This window comes from Cololabis saira, chromosome 8 (genome assembly GCF_033807715.1).
Source record: "Cololabis saira isolate AMF1-May2022 chromosome 8, fColSai1.1, whole genome shotgun sequence".
In the NCBI taxonomy this organism is placed as follows: domain Eukaryota; kingdom Metazoa; phylum Chordata; class Actinopteri; order Beloniformes; family Belonidae; genus Cololabis; species Cololabis saira.
The window spans coordinates 9,721,838-9,742,567 of record NC_084594.1 but is presented as its reverse complement, the minus strand read 5'-3'; the positions used below and the strand labels follow the sequence as shown (position 1 = coordinate 9,742,567).

The 20,730-nt window shown below is 37.1% G+C and overlaps 2 protein-coding genes across 3 annotated transcripts; one reads left to right on the top strand and one right to left on the bottom strand.

The window, feature by feature from the left end:
- Positions 1–114: 114 nt before the first annotated feature.
- On the bottom strand, positions 115–12,481 carry LOC133449105 (cell division cycle-associated protein 7-like). The gene is made up of 8 exons (XM_061728239.1): positions 12,353–12,481; positions 9,715–10,050; positions 7,274–7,369; positions 7,002–7,154; positions 5,948–6,085; positions 4,468–4,617; positions 255–391; positions 115–157 (listed from the first exon to the last, which is right to left on the bottom strand). Exons 1-8 carry the CDS (start codon positions 12,479–12,481, stop codon positions 115–117), a joined length of 1,182 nt encoding a protein of 393 aa, XP_061584223.1.
- Positions 12,482–14,215: 1,734 nt separating this feature from the next.
- prr13 (proline rich 13) lies at positions 14,216–19,289 on the top strand. 2 transcript variants are annotated; one of them, XM_061728400.1, is made up of 4 exons: positions 14,216–14,310; positions 15,187–15,253; positions 15,373–15,869; positions 18,900–19,289. In XM_061728400.1, exons 2-4 carry the CDS (start codon positions 15,238–15,240, stop codon positions 18,939–18,941), a joined length of 555 nt encoding a protein of 184 aa, XP_061584384.1. In that variant the 5' UTR covers positions 14,216–14,310; positions 15,187–15,237; the 3' UTR covers positions 18,942–19,289. The 2 variants fall into 2 exon arrangements, with proteins under 2 accessions (XP_061584384.1, XP_061584385.1); XM_061728401.1 differs by having other exon boundaries at positions 15,373–15,874; positions 18,908–19,289.
- Positions 19,290–20,730: the final 1,441 nt, after the last annotated feature.

Below are 20,730 nucleotides of genomic sequence, written 5' to 3'. Positions count from 1 at the left end.
AAGTTTATTTAACAATTTATAACATTAAATGTTTTTGTAAAAACGGGAACAAACATTCAAAATGGAGAAAAAAAACAAGACACTTTGATCAGCTGTTTCGCTCCGGTGTTGAAATCACATCTCGACTTTCTCCTCACCTTTCAGTTTGTTACGGAGGCTGTAAGGATGGGAGAGGGGGGAGGAAAAAAAGCAAAATTAAATGCAATTTCCAGTTAAAACTGTCTCCACTGCACATAATGGGATAGGAACTCCACCTGCTGAGGTACGAGTGGACGTCAGAGAAGCCGTTGTATTTAGCCAGGGGCAGCAAGATCCCAGTGGGGCAGCGGCCTTCACGCGCACGACAGAAACTGCAGTTGCAAATCCCTCGACAGGGCGGACACTTCCATCCCTAAGAAAAAACAAAATAAATAAAGAAAAAACAAAATAAATAAAAACTGCTATCATAAACTTCAAAGTACGATCAAGAAGAGGCAACACATTGCAGTCCCCGCGTCAACTGTCCGTCAAAGGGTTGCATAGTTGGCCTTTACTTTGGTCATAAACTGATTAAAGGCCAACTAAAATGTGACAAAGTGTAATTGAAACCACATGAATTCAGTGCATTGTTCCACAGAGCCTTCATGAAGGAGGCAGAATTATTGAGGTCAGTACAAACGGGAGAGAAGTGTGGTCTGGGATGAAGAAGATCTCTGGCTTCAAGTAGAAGGGGGATCAGATAGATGGAAGTCTGTAAAGAGCCAATGAACTGAACCCACTCAGGAATGGAAAAATAAAAATAAAAAAATGTAGAAAATCTGTTAACCCACAACAGACTAAACTAAGGCTGGGGATCGATTCAAATGTCAAGATTTGATTCCATTCCGATATTGATTTGGGTTAGTGTTATTAAAACTGTTTTTTGAGCTGTTGCATGAATAATATGACTGTAGTTATGCAACATATTATATTGAGATTAAACGGCAAGTATTGGCAGCTAATGATGCTGTAAGGACCAATCAGCTCCCAGAATGCTGATAGAACTGCTTTCAGAAAAATCATGTAAGTCAGAATTACCAAACAGATCCAGGGAGGAAACAGAGACGGATGAAATCGGTTTTATTTTTTCCCACATACAGTTTTTATTTGTTCCATTTTCGTTCTATTTTGGTTTTTAATTTTTGAGCATTTGGTTTTTAGCATTTTTTGCAAATGTAACCCCAAGACAGTATATAAAGTAATGAAATATAGACAATTTATGCAATTATAACACTTTAATGTTTTCATACCTTTTAAACATATTTAAAAGGCAAAAACATGGCACCAGTTATTCTCGTGTCCAACAAAAAAATAACCCAAAGTTGTAATGTAGTGATGAAAAAAATAAAATCTTTAGACATATGAATCGATTTTTAGGAATTAATATGAGAATCGATTTAGAATTGGGAAATCGATTTTTTCAACACAGGCCTAGACTAAACTATCCAGATCCAGAAAACCTACAGGTGACGTCACAGAGAGTTTGTGCAGGACTTTTTACATGCAACCTAAGTGTGAATAAGATTGACCGCTCATAAATTGTCCTCAAATCTTGTTTCAACCTGCCATGATAAATCCCCCAAATGTGACTAAACAGACAGTTGCATTGGCTATATTTTCATTGAACATCACTCACAGTTTAAGTTAGCTATTTATCCAGAAACTATCAAATGTAGGTATTGGGATTAATAAGAGGTTTACAAAGTCTTCTGTTAAAGATTATGGTTTTGCATGCGTCAACATGCCTTTAATCTACAGGACTGTCTCAGAAAATTAGAATACTGTGATAAAGTTCTTTATTTTATGTAATGCAATTTAAAAAAAAAAAAAAAAAAAAAATGTCATACATTCTGGATTTATTACAAATCAACTGAAATATTGCAAGCATTTTATTATTGTAATATTGCTGATCATGGTTTACAGTTTAAGATTAAGATTCCCAGAATATTCAAATTTTTTTAGATAGGATATTTGAGTTTTCTTAAGCTGTAAGCCATGATCAGCAATAATAAAATAAAAAGGCTTGCAATATTTCAGTTGATTTGTAATGAATCCAGAATGTACGACATTTTTGTTTTTGTAATTGCATTACAGAAAATCACAATATTCTAATTTTCTGAGACAGTCCTGTATATGTATGGTCCCCTAGGATAAACCTTGGAAAAAAAAAAAAAAAATTAAAAATTGGGGCATTCAGCCCATGATGTGACGACAAGGTAAATTATGTAACTGGCCGTTTCGTCAATATGCGTTCTTGTGCATACTCAATTTCTTGTGAAATGTCATCATTGGCATCCAAAGTTCTGTTCCAATTGCAACACATCTGCACAAGAACAGAAAAAAATACCTGGACATTTTTCAGTTTTTTTTTCTTTTCCCTTCTGCCGAGCTTTATTGGTAACGCGGCTGGCAAACAAAAGTGTTTAGTGTTAAGGGCGTTTATTTTCATAACCAACTAAACTGTAGACGTGTACAGTGCAACACGTGTTAGCCTGTCAGCTCAGATGTGACGTCATCAAGAACAAGTATGCTGTTGTTCCAGCTGCAGAAAGAGGGAGGTGCATTCTCACATCCTCAAAAGTATGTTCTCCCGACTTGTGCTTACAAGTATGGACTTCCCAAGAACGCAAGTCCATATTTGTGTTCTTGGGAATTGAGAAACATCTGGATATTCCACAACAGTTCTGTGACAACGGTCTGGTCACAGAGGAGACACGTACATTTGTTGTCAAGAATTCATAAAGCTAGGAACAAAGAAAACTTTCTAACCAGATTAATCCAAAGTACACAAATATAACAGCAGAAAAATTGAAAAGAAGAACTGTATTTCAACAGGTCAAAATCATAATTATGATATTTCAGTAGAGGCTTTGGCATAACATGGGGAGGGTTGATCAGTGAGGACAAGCAAGAACTATTATTGCACTAAAAACATTTTGTATTTCCTCATCATTGTAAAACATTTATAAAGATGCTGATTAAAGAGGTTTCCGAATGAGGTAAGAGACTTAAGTACTGTGGTCTAAAACTTTAGAGCCTTAACTGCCAGTCTGTTTCTTTATTTCAATACATTGAGAAGTACAGCTGTTTTATGTGTTGGTCTGTTACTTAATATTGAAACTTGCATAAATATCAGTGGTCCTATAATCAGTACTGGAGTTGAGGGGGGATGGCATCCCCCCCTGAAATAAAAACAGTCAAAATCATCCTCCCTGTAAAACTGCCATCCCCCCTTTCCATCCCTTATGTCATTTCATCAATGAATGTGGTTTTACTGCTATTTCAACATTTAGAGTCATCACCAGAAAAATAACTTGACTTTGACAATTTTCACCTGTTTCAAGTAAATTTTTACTTGAAATAAGTAGGAAAATCTGCCAGTGGAACAAGATTTATCTTCTTATTACAAGCAAAAAAATCTTGTTCCACTGGCAGATTTTTTCTACATATTTTAAGTGAAAATCTACTTGAAACAGGTGAAAATTGTTGTTTTTTCCAGTGACGAGTCTTGTTTTAAGTGTAATGGGATTTTTTTACTAAAATGAGACATTTTAAAAAGGAGCTTGAGGCTCCTTTTAAGAAATGAGACTCTCTAGCGCCACCCTTCACCACGACGGCCGTTGGGGGTACTGCAGCCAACAGTGAAGCCGGCACGGGAGAACGGGGAGAACGCGCATGCAGCGTCATGTGACGTCACATCCACAGGACAGCGCGGGAAATTCGGGACCGAATTGCAGCACATTTTGCAGCAACAGCCTGTTCAAGGCAAAGGAGAGATACACTAGAGGACTCATTCTTTTTGGTTTGGAACACTTCATCTGACATTATTACTAGAAAACTTGTATACGGATTTTTTTGATAAATCTTGCCACAATCCGGCCTCAAGCTCCTTTAACTAGAAATAAGACAAATATTCTTGTTAAGATTTTGAGTTTTTGCAGTGATCCATTTTACTTATCCTGTGAAGGACAGAGTCATATTGATAAGTTCAGAAAACAGTTTTTATTGTTGTGTTTTGATGTATTTGATGTAAGCCCAGTGGATATTTAAAGCTTACAGAAGGCTGCATTTAACTGCTGCTATGTCATTCCTGCAGTATTTCTGCAGGTGTTTTGGTCAGTGCTATTATTTGTAATATATTATATTATTTGTAATCAGCACAAATGATCTGTCCCCATATGCTAAAATCCACCATCCCCACGGATTTCTTTTTTACAACTCGAGTACTGCCTATAATGATTAAATTCCAAAGTTCCCAGGGCAAGGACAACACAGGTAGATCAGGTTTTCTGTTTTTTTTTTTTTGTGTTTTTTTTTAAGAAAAAAGGAATTGCCTTCAATATCCTTCTGACTGAACGCCCCTCCCAGATCCCAGTGTGTGTGATACCGATAAGAGCGTGGAAAATGTCTAAATAAGTGTGGAGAATACTGGCGTATCCGAGGTCTGACCTGATCGAGCAGGGCTTTCCTGACATCCTCTCCATATCTGTTCCTCAGGCACGGCCCACAGAACTGACCCTGAATCCCACGACAGTCCTCGCTGCGACAGCAGGTCTTTGTGTCCACAGTTTTCTGGCGGCACTGATGGCACGTGGAACCCTGTAAATACAGAAAACTGCATTACCTAACGCCATCTCAATATTATCAGTATCATGGAGGTGTTAAAGCATCTGTGATCAAACTGGCCACATCCCAAAGGGATTCATAACTTTCTAGCCCAGACAACTCCTTCACAGACTGCGTTTACATGCAGTCAATAACCCTTTTAAAACCGGAATATTAGCAATAACCCGGTTTTGCACGGCCATGTAAACACCAATAACCCCTTTGAATAACCCGAATTTGCTGGGTTACTCCTTTTAAAACCCGAATATTGGGTCATGTAAACGCCTAACGGGGTATCCCCATCAAACGGAACATGAATTTGTTTTCTGCGCATGCTCTTTTCGCAAGGAATCTTGGTCTTTTGAGTCCAGGAAGTTCTTATAAACACGGAGAAACGCAAGACCAGGAGGAGACTAATCACTTCATAAATGTAATGAAGGATATGAACATTTTGGCATTTGTAAATGGTAGAAAGTACCGGGATAGCGAGATTTAAAAGAAAGTGAGCGAAAAGTTGCGCGAAGCAGCATTTGTTTTGAATTTGGATACAGGAAGAAGAAGCGGAAATGACGGGAATTGCGTCATGACGTTCTCCGCGCGTCACTGGTTTGATCGAGATATCCCAAATGATTAATTACCATGTATACAGGGATAACCCTGTTTGCTCACACATGTAAACGGAATATTCCGAATGTTTCAGTAACCGGAATATTAGCAATAACCCGAATTTTGACTGCATGTAAAAGTAGTCACAGATAGCTGGCGACTGCAGGAGCTACGGTAGATAACAAGAATTATTTCAAATAAAATAGAAACTCATGTTTTAACATGAACAAGAGAAAAAAAGAGTTTCTTTGAAAGACAAGCTCAACCCATGCAGTAAAATAAGAGCCAATTTTGTAACCAGCTGACAATTCAAAATATGAATCACATGTTATTTAACAATTTACTAGGTGGACTTTGTTTATGGGTCTTGTCCAGACTACCAACTCTAACCTTGTTTTAGAATATGCAGAATGAATGACAAAAATCTGGAGAAAACCAATACTGTATCATTACCTTTTGGAAAGGCTCTGTACATGCAAAGCCAAATTGAACCTAACACACGAAAACCTAAAACAGACCAATAGAGACCACTGGTTCCACTGTATTGACATCTAAATTGTTGCCAAAGCAACCCAAGCTGACATGGTTCCTGGAAACAAACCCTCTGAATTGATCACGTGTTCATAACAGGGCAGAGAACCTAGAGATCTCATTCAAGAAGTATATGAGTTGCCTGTAATCTAATCATGGCTCAAATTAATTTCAGGTGTGGGCTCACTGTGACGCTGTTGTACACTTTGTCCGTCATATTGTCTGCGACCAGCTGAATTTCATCTTCTGTGATGTCTTCTACTGGTCGGATCACATGAGATTTGTTCTGAGATCGAGGTCCGCGCTGCCGGGGAGCTCGGCGCACCTGAAACAGATAACAATGGTGTTTCTAAATAAAACCTGTCCTCGACTGCATAGTACAAGAACACAACGGTTTTCACTGCCTGCAACATGGAATTTCTCCAAATGTTGCTGAGGAAAGTATAACAGCAAAGTAGCTTCATCGCTAAGGTCTAGAATTATTCAGCCATGCTTTTTTATGTAATCCTATGAAAAATCCTAGTGTTTTCACACATTTGTAACAATACTGAATAACTGTAAAATGTAGTGATGCACCAATTGTTCGGTAACCGAAATTGTTCGGCCGAAAATGGCAAAAAAACACTTTCGGTGTTCGGTGGAATAAGTTGGAAAAAAAAACGAACAATTAATAACGGCGTTGTAAAATAAGGAAATAGACTGGCCGCTCCGTCCCGTAAAGTTGCGCACTACATAAATTGTTGGCCAACCAAAAACTAACCCCATAAGAATTTTACCTAACATTCACCAGGAGGTGGAACCAAAACAACATAATGCTGGGAAATTTTTAAAAAATCATTTTTTTATGTTCAATAAATATTTTCTACCTTGTAATTTTGTAAAATATTTTTTTCTTTGAAAAGCATGCCTAAATCAAATGTATTTGATTTATGCAATGGTGAAAAAAATTGGCAAAATAAAATAAATGAAAAACTGCTGAAGAACCATGTTCGGTATTGTTCGGTATTCGGCCAAGTGTTTATTATTATTTTCGGTTTCGGCCACAAATTTTCATTTCGGTGCATCACTAGTAAAATGGATTATTTCAACTGTAACTGACCTCTATGTTCTGAACCAATAATATAAAATAAACTCATACAGTATCCTTCCACCAGTCTACACACATAATCTTTGAGTGTAAAATTCATGCAATTCATGCAAATTAATGCATTTCCAGCTGGTCAATAAATGTCCTAACTGACCTCCAGTAGCTCCTCTTCTAAGCTCAGCTCCACGTCTTCTTGCTGAGCAGCTGCACCGTCCTCGGTTACTCCCATTGATCGGGTCCGTCTGCGAGAAGCCCGCTCTGGATTCCTCCTGGACTCGTTTCTATTTTCAACAGAACGTGGTGGACGCTATAGAGTAAAGAGAATCGTTTCAGTCGATTCATCCATAAAGAAATACAAAATGTATACAAAACTCTTCAATTTTTAAAAAGACAAAAGCGGTTGAATGGCTTCCCAGTTTTACTCACAGATCTTCTCTCTTTTGTTTTCTGTTTGGTTGCTTGTTTTTCCAAAAGTCCAGCTCCTCCGGGCATTTTCTGCAGATCTGCCATTAGCTGAGCCAACTGTCAATAGGGGCCATAAATAAAAGAAGGTGACAAATGTGCCAGGACCTTAGCATTACTGAATTTGACTAGCAGTACATTTCTGCATTTCACTGAATGTTTCAGCATCAGCAGCTTATTTGAAGGACCATATGTTACCATATTCAACTTTCCATCCGCTTACTGGTTGTTCAGAATAAGAATACACATTTCAAGGAAAGAAAAACAATACTACAGAGGGAGTAACATTATAAGGCACTGGCATCAAAGTCAGTTACCATTTTTAACACTTTTTGTTTATAGACTTTGTTCATATCAAATCCAAAGTCTACTTATTTACTACTTGACTTAACCATTTTTTTTTTACCTATAGTTTCATTTCATTTTCATTTAATTATTTATTCAAACAGGTTAAAACAAAATAATCAGAATACATAAAATGTATATACCGAAAAATAAAACAAAGAAAACCATAAGCAAAACAAAGCAAATTAAAGAGACAAATCTATATGTAAATAAATATTTCCTGTTTGAAAGGGTGTAGGATGAAGTTTCAAAAAAACTTTTCTAGTCCTACCCCTTCTAATGTTCTGTTTTTACAATGTATTCATTTCACAGAACTCCAAAAGAAAAGCATAAAAGAAAAGAAAAAGAGGTTCAGCTGAGCAAGGCACTTTGGTCATTGGCTGTCAGTTCATGTGTCCATTTCCGTTTTGTATCCATACAGACTAGTGTTTTTAAAGATTCGTTTGAACTTACTTGGTGAATTACATGATTTCATTTCATCTTTACAGTTGTTCCACAGATTAACTCCCTTCACTGATACACAATGGGTTTTGATGTTTGTTCCTACATGCTGTTTTTTAAAATTGCATATACAGGGCTTTCACGTGACGTCACCAAACGCGGAAGTCGCCATTACGGAGATATACCCCCCACCCCCCCAGACCAAAACAAAGCCAGAGCGTATGAGAGACTGCACATTTCTGCTCCTTCATAAACCGTAATCACAATCCGCGTGGAAAATGGTCAATTATTGCCGTGTGTACGGTTGTACAAATCGGTCTGACCGAGAAAAACACCTGGAGTTTTACAGACTTCCAAAAGTTATCACAAATCAGGGAGATACTTGCCGAAACTTACGTCTGTGGCTTGCTGCACTGAAACAGAACTTCACGGGCAAGAATCTTGACAACATTCGTGTTTGTTCTTCACATTTCTTGTCAGGTAAGTGAAAAATAAATATAATAATATAATAATCTACTGTATATTTAGCGTTATTGCTCGCCATAATTTATTCATTTCATAGCCTTACAACAGAGTTTCTCAAACTAAATTTCTAGCACCCTACTCTGCCAGTGTACAAATGGGGGTCCATTTGGTCCCAGTTGTAAAAGATAAGTTGATCTATTAACGACGTTACCTTAGCTTTCACAATGCACCGTTCATGGAGTTGTTGATACATCAGCTCTCTCACCCATCCGCACACCATCTGGTTATAAGCTTCCAAACCTTTGTAGGCTTTTAGATCCTCAGCTGTGTATGGGCTTGGGGAAAAAATGAGGTAATTCACGATGTCAGGATATTTAATCGTTGGCAGAATAGTCGGGTCATCCGTGGTCCACGTTGTTTGCTCCAGCTCGTACGGATCAAGGCCACCTAAAAGGTTTAATTTCTCTTTATACCTCGCCCTTTCTGGAGGACCAAGTCCTTCCCGGTATCTGGTATCTTCCCCACGTTTTGCCGAGGTTTTCCGTGGTTTTGACATGGTCAAATTTTACATGTTAGCCGCTTTGTTGTTGTTGTTCAACCTCCAGCCCTCCACAGCCTCCACTCTGCCTACAAATAATGCCGCCGCTATGGCTGCCGGGTCGCGGTACCGCCCATTTCGTGACGTCGGTGAAAACCCTGTATTCCCCTGAGATTGTGTTTATTTTCTTTTATTTGAAACAACTTCTGGATGTCTTGTGGCAACTGATGATTTGCTTTGTGCATGATTTGTAAAGTATTGAAGTCGACCAGATCCTTGAATTTGAGTGTTCTCAGTTTGATGAAGAGTGGGTTTGTTGATTCTCTAAAGGCCGCATTATTTACAATTCTTATTGCTCTTTTTTGAAGTTTGAATATTGTATCCGTGTTTGTTTTATATGTGTTCCCCCACACTTCCATAGTAAGCAGAAGTAATAAATAAACCAACCAATACTGCCCCATTTGGAAACACTCAATAAAATTGCAGTTAGTTTGTTTTTAGGGTTTCGGGATGGTGTCTTTGGTAATTTTAGGCAAAACTCAACTTCAAGTGAAGACCATTTGTGATATTACTGTTTTTACAAAATAATGTACTGCTATGTTTCTTTCTGACTCACCATTGTCTTGTTGGCCTTGATGTTCTGCTCTCTCTTGGCCAGGAAAGTGTTGCTCACATCTCCTGCAGAATCACATCCATGCTCCTCAGGAGTAGTAACTGCCGTCTCCTCATCCTCAAATGACTCATGTCTCTTCTTCTTAGTCTTTTTTGACTTTGTGACTTCCTCCTCTGCATCATAGTACTCGTCATCATCTGACGACGGCCTGGTGGAGGGAGCAGAGCGCAGAGCGACCCTCAGCTTGAACGGTTGAGGCCCAGCAGACCTTTGAGATGTGGATTCCTGCTTCTTGGGGGAAATGCCAGGCTCGCTTTGATCAGGTTCAAAATCTGAATTCTGATAAATGGAAATAAGGATGCTTTGTCATTATAGATCTATTACATCTATTAATCAATGCAGTATAGGTAATGGCTGATGAAAGGGTGAAAATTCTTGATTCAACTGCATACAAAAGTTGCTACACTTTTCTCTCTCTTTTTTTTTTTTTAAACCTACCGCATGTTCAAAATCTGAATTCTGACAGATGAAAATAAGGATAAATAAGAATGTGTTCTTAATGACCTGCCTGGTTAAATAAAGGCGAATGACTGAATGAATATCAAATAAAGTGATAGAATTGTTTGTTTTTTTCTCTTTATCGTATAATGTTCACAAAGTGTAATGCAATTCATGTCATGGGTCGTGTATTTTGAAGGATCAAATACTCAACATCCCCAGAGGTGTCAAGTAACGAAGTACAAATACTTCGTTACCTTACTTAAGTAGAAATTTTGGTTATCTATACTTCACTGGAGTGATTATTTTTCAGACGACTTTTTACTTTTACTCCTTACATTTTCACGCAATTATCTGCACTTTTTACTCCTTACATTTTAAAAACAGCCTCGTTACTCTATTTCATTTCGGCCTTTAAAAAAAACTATCCAGTTAAATTGCTCCATCCGGATAGAGTGAATTTGGTTGTGGTTGTTTCAGATGTTCTTGTCCAGTTTTGTTCTTACATCCGTTCCCTCAGATTCCTGCAACTAAACTTGGATGTACATTCCAATAAAGGTTAGGATAAATGATAACATGCCTCTGAAGTTTGACTTTTTGCACCATTACAATACTTATAGGCAACTAGTCATCATATCTCCTGCTCTCTGAAACACATGTTAATGCTCAATAGTACACATATATGGTTCTTTAATATATTTGCATTATACTAAGATGCATTCATTTTTAATGGCTTTTGTCCTTAATGGCTTTTTCCCCCCTTACATTACTTTTACTTTTAAACTTTAAGTAGTTTTGAAACCAGTACTTTTATACTTTTACTTGAGTAAAAAACTTGAGTTGATACTTCAACTTCTACAGGAGTATTTTTAAACTCTAGTATCTATACTTCTACCTGAGTAATGAATGTGAATACTTTTGACACCACTGAACATCCCTATATTATCCATTTTACATCGTGCAAGAAATGATGGACGTGGCAATCAAACTTTGAAAATAGACTGTGCGCATGCGCAGAACAACAAAGTACCACTTCTCGGCAGGGAGCAAGGATTGGCAGAACACCGGTGTCCTGCATGTTTTTAGATGTGTCACCAGTGGCGTCAATTCAGTCAAAGCTAAGGTATGGCAAGGTTACGAGTCACAGAACTTAACTAGAGTATCAATCAACACGTCCAGCAAATACTCATCACAGAAGTCTATGTAGCTAATCTGTGTGGTCAAGAAAATTTGAACTTTTTCAAGTGCAGTCTCGCTCACTGCAAAAACTCTAAATCTTACCAGGAATATGTCTTATTTCTAGTTAAAATGTCTCATTTTTAGTCAAAAAATCGCATTACACTTAAAACAAGAGTCATCACCAGAAAAATAACTTATTTGACCATTTTCACCTGTTTCAAGTAAATTTTCACTTGAAATAAGTACAAAAATCTGCCAGTGGGACAAGATTTATCTTCTCATTACAAGCAAAAAAATCTGGCAGATATTTCCACTTATTTTAAGTAAAAATCTACTTGAAACAGGTGAAATCTTAAATGTAATGAGATTTTTTTTGACTACAATTCAGACATTGAAACTAGAAATAAGACAAATATTCTTGTTAAGATTTTGAGTTTTTGCAGTATATAATAACTAGTGATATGTTGTTCTGATTTGCATTTGTAGTTATTTTATATGTATTAAATAATAGAATAATAAATACAAATAGACACAGGGTAATTCCATAAATGTATTTAAAAAACATACATTTACATTTTCCCCTGAAGCCAAGGTGTGGCGGCTGCCGTACCTTCATACCCAATTGACGCCCCTGTGTGTCACTGCTTTAACACACCTGATTCTAATTAATCATCACCAGCTTGTCATCAAGTCTGGACAGTTCTGTTGATGACACAGCTCCTTGTATCGCGGTTCGCTAAAAAAGGGACACATCTAAAACATTCCGACACCCCTGAACTACATAGCCTACAAAAGTTGCTAGATTTTTTTATTTTTAAACCTACCGCATGTTCAAAATCTGAATTCTGATGGATGGAAATAATAATCTATTAATCAATGCAGTACAGGCTGATGAAAGGGTGAAAATCTTGATTCAACTACATACCAAAGTTGCTATATTTTTCTTTTTTTTTTTCAAACCTACCGTTTCTCCGATTTCAGTGTCAGAAAAGCCGTAAAATGTCACATCGCTTTCAGAATCCTCCTCAAAAACATCAGCGAGCTCCCTGGTGAGAAAGTGCAGTCCGACAACGAGCTGCGCCTGCAAGCACATGTTCATTCATTCAATACATACACCGGTAAACTATCACAAACATATGCAATTTCAATTTAAAAAACGTTTACAATATTTGGATAGGGTTAATTACTATTGCTATAAATTGTTTTACCATCTTTTGTACAATTTGACGAGGACGAAGCGAACAGCCAAAGTTTGACGTTCCCACGTTTTTGCTTTTGGCGCAAAGTTTGGTGTTTCCACGCATGCGCAGGTTCACGTTCAATTACAGACAATTGGGTGCGCGTGTCCTGCAGCCTTACGTAGCTGCACGGGCACGAGCACGCATGTGTTTATCCAATACACACTGAAAAAAATAAATCTAAGCACATGTACATATAACATATTTAAATCTGTGATATTAACAATTAAAAATGCTTTGGCTAGCATTGACTTTAAATCAAATTCTAATTTACCTCAAACTCAAACTCAAACTTTATTTATTTATATAGCACCATTCATACATTAGGAATGCAACACATGGTGCTTTACAAGAAGAATAAAATAACAATCGAAAACAGACCTAGTCAGTATGTCAATGTCTTTTCAAAACTGTGGGTCAAAGGCATGTACATTTGAGAAATAAAAATCTGTCTTCACCATGACAGCTTCCCGGCAGGTCTAAACAACAATTCTTTACAGTAATGGTTTTTAATATTTCTGAAATGTTGCATTCTTTTGAGTGCTGAATCAATACAGATGACTGTGAAGACATGTGACTGTGACCTGTATGTCTGATTGACATTATAAGGAACAGATTAGTCACTTCTTATTTTACTTTCCAAGATGTCTTTCCCTTTCCACTTGACTTGCAATATGTCAAAAACATTAACTGTCCTTTTAAATATTTGTAAAGCTATTTACAATACAACTTATTTTTCTAAGTGGATGGTTTTATGTTTGTATTTCACTAAAGTGAATTCAAAGGTTATATCTAAAACAAGTAGTTACACCACAAGTGGCATGCCTTTTTTCAAAGTAGACATTATTAAAACTAGTTATATACGTATTCAATGTATATACAACATCATCACTGTTTTGGTTTTGGTTATCCTAATGAGAGACAAGAATGGAAAAGAACCTTTGTTCATGTCATAAACAAAGTGTTACTGTTTTATTTTGTTTCCATTTTATTTTATCTTATTTTATTTCCTATGATAAGGTGTAAAACTGTATCAGTGCTGTTAAACATTGTTTTTGCCTTTTAAATACAACTTTGCTAGACCTGTTTGATATGAATGTTGTGAAAATAGTTCTTTTCAAAACTCTTATTCACTGATTTTTTTTTAATGCAGGTGAGATTAGATAATGTGTACAAACATGTATTTCAATGACCTACTGAATCAATGACTAGTATGTTTATTATGTGGTTACACCACATTCATGACGTAATGGATGATTATGACAGATGAAACGGTTTCCTTTCTCCACCCGAGCCCACCCTCTTAAAAAAACATGACTGGTAATTGTTGGAGAATACAACATTGTGATTTTCTTTTGTGCCGTAGAAACTGGTCGAACAACATTCATCTGAACATTAAAGGCTGATTTATGGTTCCGCGTTAAATCGACGCATAGCCTACGGCGTTGGGTACGCGGCGACGCGCGCCGTACGGTGCGCGTCGCCGCGTACCCTACGCCGTAGGCTCTGCGTCGATTTAACGCAGAACCATAATTCAGGCTTGAGCCGTGACGTACACAATTGTGTGTCCCCTTTAAGATAAGGCGTGGCTTCCTGTTGCACTTTGCCAAAGCTCAATGCGGAAGAGAAGCCTGGAGATCTGAATTCCTGACAAACTTCACACAAACAGAAGAAAGTTTCTCAGGTAAGCCTAAGAAATCCCACAGTTATTATTAGCCACGGGTCTAAAACTGTCAGATTATATACATATACAGATATATATATTCTTTGGCTCTGATTTATCTGTGATGCAGAAGTGACAGCTGCTGGGAGTGTCATTGTTTTTCAGGAATCTGACATGAGTTTATGCTGCTAAATATTTGTGTTTTCAAAAGTGTTATAATTGGTTTATAAAAAGTTTTAAAACATAGAAACAGATAAAAAAAAAGGAGGAAATAGATTAAAAACAATACATATACATCAATGGACATGATCTCCAGTAGTGTTTAGACACTATTAACATAATTTTGAAGGCCACATGAATAGTTGAGCCATATATAGTGTTCAATGAGATAACACAAAATTAATTTACATTTTATAGTAGTTTATAAAGACAGTTTAAGCTTTCATGCAATCATCATGTTTACATTGCTCCTTTTAAATCAGGCCTAAAAACATTACAGTTTACTGAAGCGTACTCCTAAATTAAATACTTACCTGTACTCTACTGCCCTTACTTTTAACAACTTGTGCTTTTTATTATTTTACCTCTTTTCTTATCATTTTATTTCATTTATTTGGTATTTAAGCGTACTCTTAAATTAAATACTTTCTGAAAACCGCAAATGAGATGTGTACCTGTGGTACACTACTGCCCTTAGTTTTCAGCAACTTTCGTTTTTATTATTTTACCTTCTTTTCTCATAATTTTATTTCATTTTATTTGTTATTTACTGTCCAATTATGTCTTGCCGCTTTTAATGTTGATGTAAAGCACTTTGAATTACCTTGTGTTGAATTGTGCTATATAAATAAACTTGCCTGGCCTTGCCTTGCCATTGATTTTGACTTTGTTTCCCAGGATTGTGTATGAGACCTGAAGTCCTGATCTGATCAAGATAATAAAAGAACCATGTGGCCCAATCAAGGTAAGGGTTCAGACATAAACTGTGCATCATTCTGATATTTTATGATACATTTTGCAAATACTTTCATGGAAAGGTTTTTTGACCAATAAGACATGTATGTGTTCTTTTGCCTGTATCAGGTCCTCCTGTTCCTCCAATGGGTCCAGCAAACCCTGCCTACCCTCCTGGCCACAACCCTGCATATCCTCCAGGAGGAGTCTTTCCTCAGCCTTCTGTCCCAGGATACCCAGCAGTTCAATACCCAGCAGGTCCATACCCAGCAGGTCCATATCCAGCTGGTGTGAATCCAGCCATGGGAACGGGTGTTCCTCCAGGGCTGATGCCTTACGGAGCCCCTGGAGCCCAACCATACCCCATGGCTCCAGGTGGATATCCGGGGGTTCCTCCTGCAGGGGCTCACCCAGGTCCATACCCAAAATCTCCTAAAGGGGGTCACAAAAAAGGCGACCACAAAGGAAATTCTCATGGGCTTGGTCCCATGACTGGACCATTAGCTGGGGGATTGGCTGGGGGGTTGGCAGGAATAGGAGTGGGTTTGGTTGGACACAAAGCCCATAAGAAGATGAAGAAAAAGATGAAGAAAGCACATAAGCATGGGCACCACAAACATGGCAAGGTAAGGTTGAGTTTACAGTAAGACTACCGTATTTTCTGGACTATAAGCCGCTACTTTTTTCATAGGTTTTCAACCATGCGGCTTATACAAAGATGCGGCTATTCTGTGGATTTTTCTTCCACCGCTCGGGGCGCTCTAACCGGAATTAGAATCAAAACTAAGACTAAATAAATGCAAAGAAGAATACGCTACTTCTTCTTTAGCAGATAGAAGTAGGTAGAAGCAGATTTCAAACAGATGAATAGATAAATAAATACTGGTTATTTTCTCTTGGTTCTGTCCCGTTTTAATCAGTAAAGTTGCTGCCGTGTTAAAAGACACTGTTAGGAAAGGATCTATTTAGGTACAAACATGTACATCATTTACAGTTCAAAATCCTTCTGTACATGTAGTAAGTATCTAATCTAACAACATAAATATCTGCAGCTTGCATATCTTTTTTTTCTTTAAATAGAGCGGATGCGGCTTGTATGCAGGTGCGGCTTGTATATCTTTTTAAAATTATTTTTTTAAAAATAGAGCGGATGCAGGTGCGGCTTATAGTCCAGAAAATACGGTAGTTGTTTTCTTGTCTGGATGAAGTTGGATTGTACAAGCAAAAATTCTGAACAAACTGATATTGTTGGACTTTATTTTCCTCTGCTGTCTGTGATCATTTGTGAAAGACAAACAATAGTGAAAAATACCCATCACAAATTAATTTGGCCTGTGGTGATCTTGGAAACTGTAGACTTTTGCCCTCCAAAGATTTCTATTATCCCAAATATATCAACTTTACTATACTATGAAATCATTGAGTGGTTATTTCTTATAAAAGATTGGGGCATGCCTTCGGCCTGCATGAATGCTTAAGTGGGTTTCAGGATAATATTCTTATACATGCTAGGGCTCAAGGTTTTTCTGACAAAGCATTATTCATTTTTCCTGTCAGTGGTTTTTAACTTAATTAGTGTGTAGCCTGTAAAACCTGGCATACATAATGGCAAAAAAGCCACATTTCTTCATGCTAAATTCATATTAGGGAGTTGAGTTTTCAAGGTAAATGGTCAAAAACCCCTGGTTAATTGTGAAAAAGTAAAGTCATTAAATCAAAATTTTGCTAAAATGTATTGCCTGTTTAAGTACCAGTGGGGAGTGAGTTAATGCTTTTGTTTTTGAGTTTCAAGTCTCTTGAAATTGTTGAAATTAGCTGAGGCTACATCCACGTTAGTGTAGTTCTGTTTTAAAACTAAATCAATCTCTGTGCACATTTGTGTTTCAACTCCTTCTCCATCCATGCTCTACTGAAGATTATTTTTGAGGTAGATTGGTCTCAAAATGGCTCTCCTTCTCCTCAAATTGGTAGTTGCAGTATTTTAAAATGCAGGCTTTAACTGTGTAAGAGCTGACAACAAGGATAACAAAGTCAGCAGCACTTGCAGTTCTCTCTCCATGTTGTTTTTCACAGGACTGTTAATACGTGAATGTTTTATCATAAATGAATGGTTGTATGATACAAGCTAGTGAGATCAGGAGAGAATACATAGCAGCCACAAGAGCAAATAATGAAAAAAATACTGTATGTGCAACTGGATCATCAATTCTAAATGCTCTTGGCCAGAGGTGTCAAAAGTATTCATTACTCAGGTAGAAGTATAGATACTAGAGTTTAAAAATACTCTTGTAGAAGTTGAAGTATCAACTCAAGTTTTTTACTCAAGTAAAAGTATAAAAGTACTGGTTTCAAAACTACTTAAAGTATAAAAGTAAAAGTAATGTAAGGGGGAAAAATCCATTAAGGACAAAAGCCATTGAAAATGAATGCATTTTAGTATAATGCAAATATATAAAAGAACCATATATGTGTACTATTGAGCATTAACATGTGTTTCAGAGAGCAGGAGATATGATGACTAGTTGCCTATAAGTGTAATGGTGCAAAAAGTCAAACTTCAGAGGCATGTTATCATTTATCCTAACATTTATTGGAATGAACATCCAAGTTTAGTTGCAGGAATCTGAGGGAACGGATGTAAGAACAAAACTGGACAAGAACATCTGAAACAACCACAACCAAATTCACTCTATCCGGATGGAGCAATTTAACTGGATAGTTTTTTTATAAAGGCCGAAATGAAATAGAGTAACGAGGCTGCTTTTAAAATGTAAGGATTAAAAAGTACAGATGATTGTGTGAAAATGTAAGGAATAAAAGTAAAAATTCGACTGAAAAATAATTACTCCAGTGAAGTATAGATAACCAACATTTCTACTTAAAGGAGCATGAGGCTCCTTTTAAGAAATGAGACTCTCTAGCGCCACCCTTCACCACGACGGCCGTTGGGGGTACTGCAGCCAACAGTGAAGCTGGCACGGGAGAACGGGGAGAACGCACATGCAGCGTCATGTGACGTCACATCCGCAGCCCAGCGCGGGAAATTCGGGACCGAATTGCAGCACATTTTGCAGCACACAGCCTGTTCAAGGCAAAGGAGAGATACACTAGAGGACTCATTCTTTTGGGTTTGGAACGCTTCATCTGACATTATTACTAGAAAACTTAAAATGTATACGGATTTTTTTCATAAATCCTGCCACAATCCGGCCTCAAGCTCCTTTAAGTAAGGTAACGAAGTATTTGTTGTTGTCAGTTGTGTCTACAAACTGAAAATGGGTTCGTAGCCGATCTAAAGTGCTCTGTTTGTAAGGGTTGAACATGCTGATGACAGGTGTAATATAACACCCCCACTGCCCTATCTCCATTTATTATTCACCTACCTAGTGTGGCCCTTGATTATTCACCTGCAAAACTCATAAATAGTACCCATATTTTGCCTTTGGCTGGTGTTGGTTTTGACCCTGCTTATAAATGTTATGACTCCATCTGCCGTCTATAGAACAGGAGATTACTATCATCCTTTCACAATGCCAGATACATGTTTTAAATGTCCAGTGTGTGATGAATTAAATGAATCATTTGGTATTTTTGTTTAAAATGAATAAATGACCTGTACAAAACTAGGTATATGATATTGTCCTTTTTCTTCACAGTCAAGCAGCAGCAGCAGCAGCAGCAGCAGCAGCAGTGATTGAGACTGAGGCTTCCAATTTAACACCCACAGAAATGCTGCTTTCCATATGTGCAACTCATCTATTAACTACAAACTCATAAGTTTATTGTGAAGCAAGTTACTTACATGATACTTTGGATAACTGCAGAATTTATGTATTTTATAATATCTTGCATATTCTATTAGTGACACTGAAATAAATACACACTGGCCGTTTCTGTGAATATCACAAGTTTGTAAATGTATTGTCCTTGTTTGAATGTAATTTCTATTTTCTTTCTTGGGGTTTGTGATGTTAAACTTTGTTATTTTTCATAAATGTTATATAATGATTGCCTTCTTTCCTTTTAATAAAAATTACACTAATAAACATGCTTTTTTTTAAAGAATGTTAGTTAATATAAGATGGATTTATGAAAGAAGGAGAAAGTTATTGCTAGGCTACTTGTAAAAATGAATATAAAGTGTCCAATCATCCTTCTGTCCATTTTCTATACCCATTTAATCCTGTACATGGTCACAGGGGCCTGTTGAAGCCTATCCTGGCTCCTTACAGGCGAGAGGCAGGGGTAAACCCTCAACAGGTTGCCAGTCCGTCACAAGGCCACATATTTAGACAAATAACAATGCATGCTCACATTCACACCTACGTTTTTGGACCGTGGGAGAAGGGAGTCCAATCAGCTAAGCATAATAATAATAATGATGATAATCCGCATTATTATTATTTTCCACAAAAACACTAGGTCATACAGGAACTTAGCCCATAGTCAAATGACCTGCGCAAGTAAAATGACTGATATTTGCCTATAGGTGGCATTATAATAAGTTTATATTATTTATTATCAATTAATTTTCCTTAGGGGATCAATAAAGTGTTTTGCATTGAATTGAACTCAATTTTTAAAGTTTCATCCATAGGGGACTGTACAACTTGTACGTGTCAATATCTCATGGACCAACTGAAATAAAAGTCTCAAACTTGTTATACAGGTTGCAGTTGTAGGTATTTCCCTCAGGTGACTTGGCTGAAGTACTGTAGTTCCTCCACGTGTCGCAGAAACACCTGCGGCCTGTGATCGCTGCTCCTGGCTGTGTTATGTCCTAGCAGCAGCAGAAAAATCTTAGGAAGTGTGTCCGCACAATTAAAATCTACTAAAGTAATCAGTGAGATCCACTCATTTTTTTTAAACCAGAAAACTTAACTCTGCAATGCTATGATTTGAATTTAAATCTTATGTAAATGTTACAATATAGTTACGTTTTAAATGAATAATGCTCAGGAAATTGCTCTTAATAAGAAGAAAATGTTTTGCTTTTCCCACAGTCTAAGGTCGTTCATCATAATCATAATCATAATCAGGTTTATTGGCCAAGTCAGGTCAAACAAGACAGGGAATTTGACTCAGTTATTTTCTCTCACATACAGTAAATGGACAAATGGCTCTTATTAACATATTTATAATTTTAAAAAAAAGTGAAAGGTGCAGCAGTATGAGGTAGACATGGTTATTGAAAGGTGCATTGTTACAGCATATGATTGTGGTTATTATTAGTTATTATTATTAGTATTATTTATTGTTATTATTGTTATTGCATAGTTATTGATTGATTACTCTGAGACTATGAGTGATGAGAGTTCATCAGAGCAACAGCTTGGGGGAAGAAACTGGACTCATAGGATATCAAATAAATGTTGTTTACCATGACTTGTAAACATCACACCCACTACTGGCCCTTTACATAACGATAATAATAATAATTATAATTATACTTATTTGCTCATTAGTGGTAACTAAAAAATCCTAAAG

Bases quoted from the DNA above. Each gene is read 5' to 3' on its own strand.
- LOC133449105 (XM_061728239.1), bottom strand. From the start codon at position 12,481: ATGTGCTTGCAGGCGCAGCTCGTTGTCGGACTGCACTTTCTCACCAGG. The intron at 7,155-7,273 runs GTGAGTAAAACT...TTTACTCTATAG, and splicing joins AAACAAAAGAGAGAAGATCT to CGTCCACCACGTTCTGTTGA. The intron at 392-4,467 runs GTCAGACCTCGG...GTTTTTTCTTAG, and splicing joins GGAAAGCCCTGCTCGATCAG to GGATGGAAGTGTCCGCCCTG.
- prr13 (XM_061728400.1), top strand. The intron at 15,870-18,899 runs GTAAGGTTGAGT...TTTTCTTCACAG, and splicing joins GGCACCACAAACATGGCAAG to TCAAGCAGCAGCAGCAGCAG.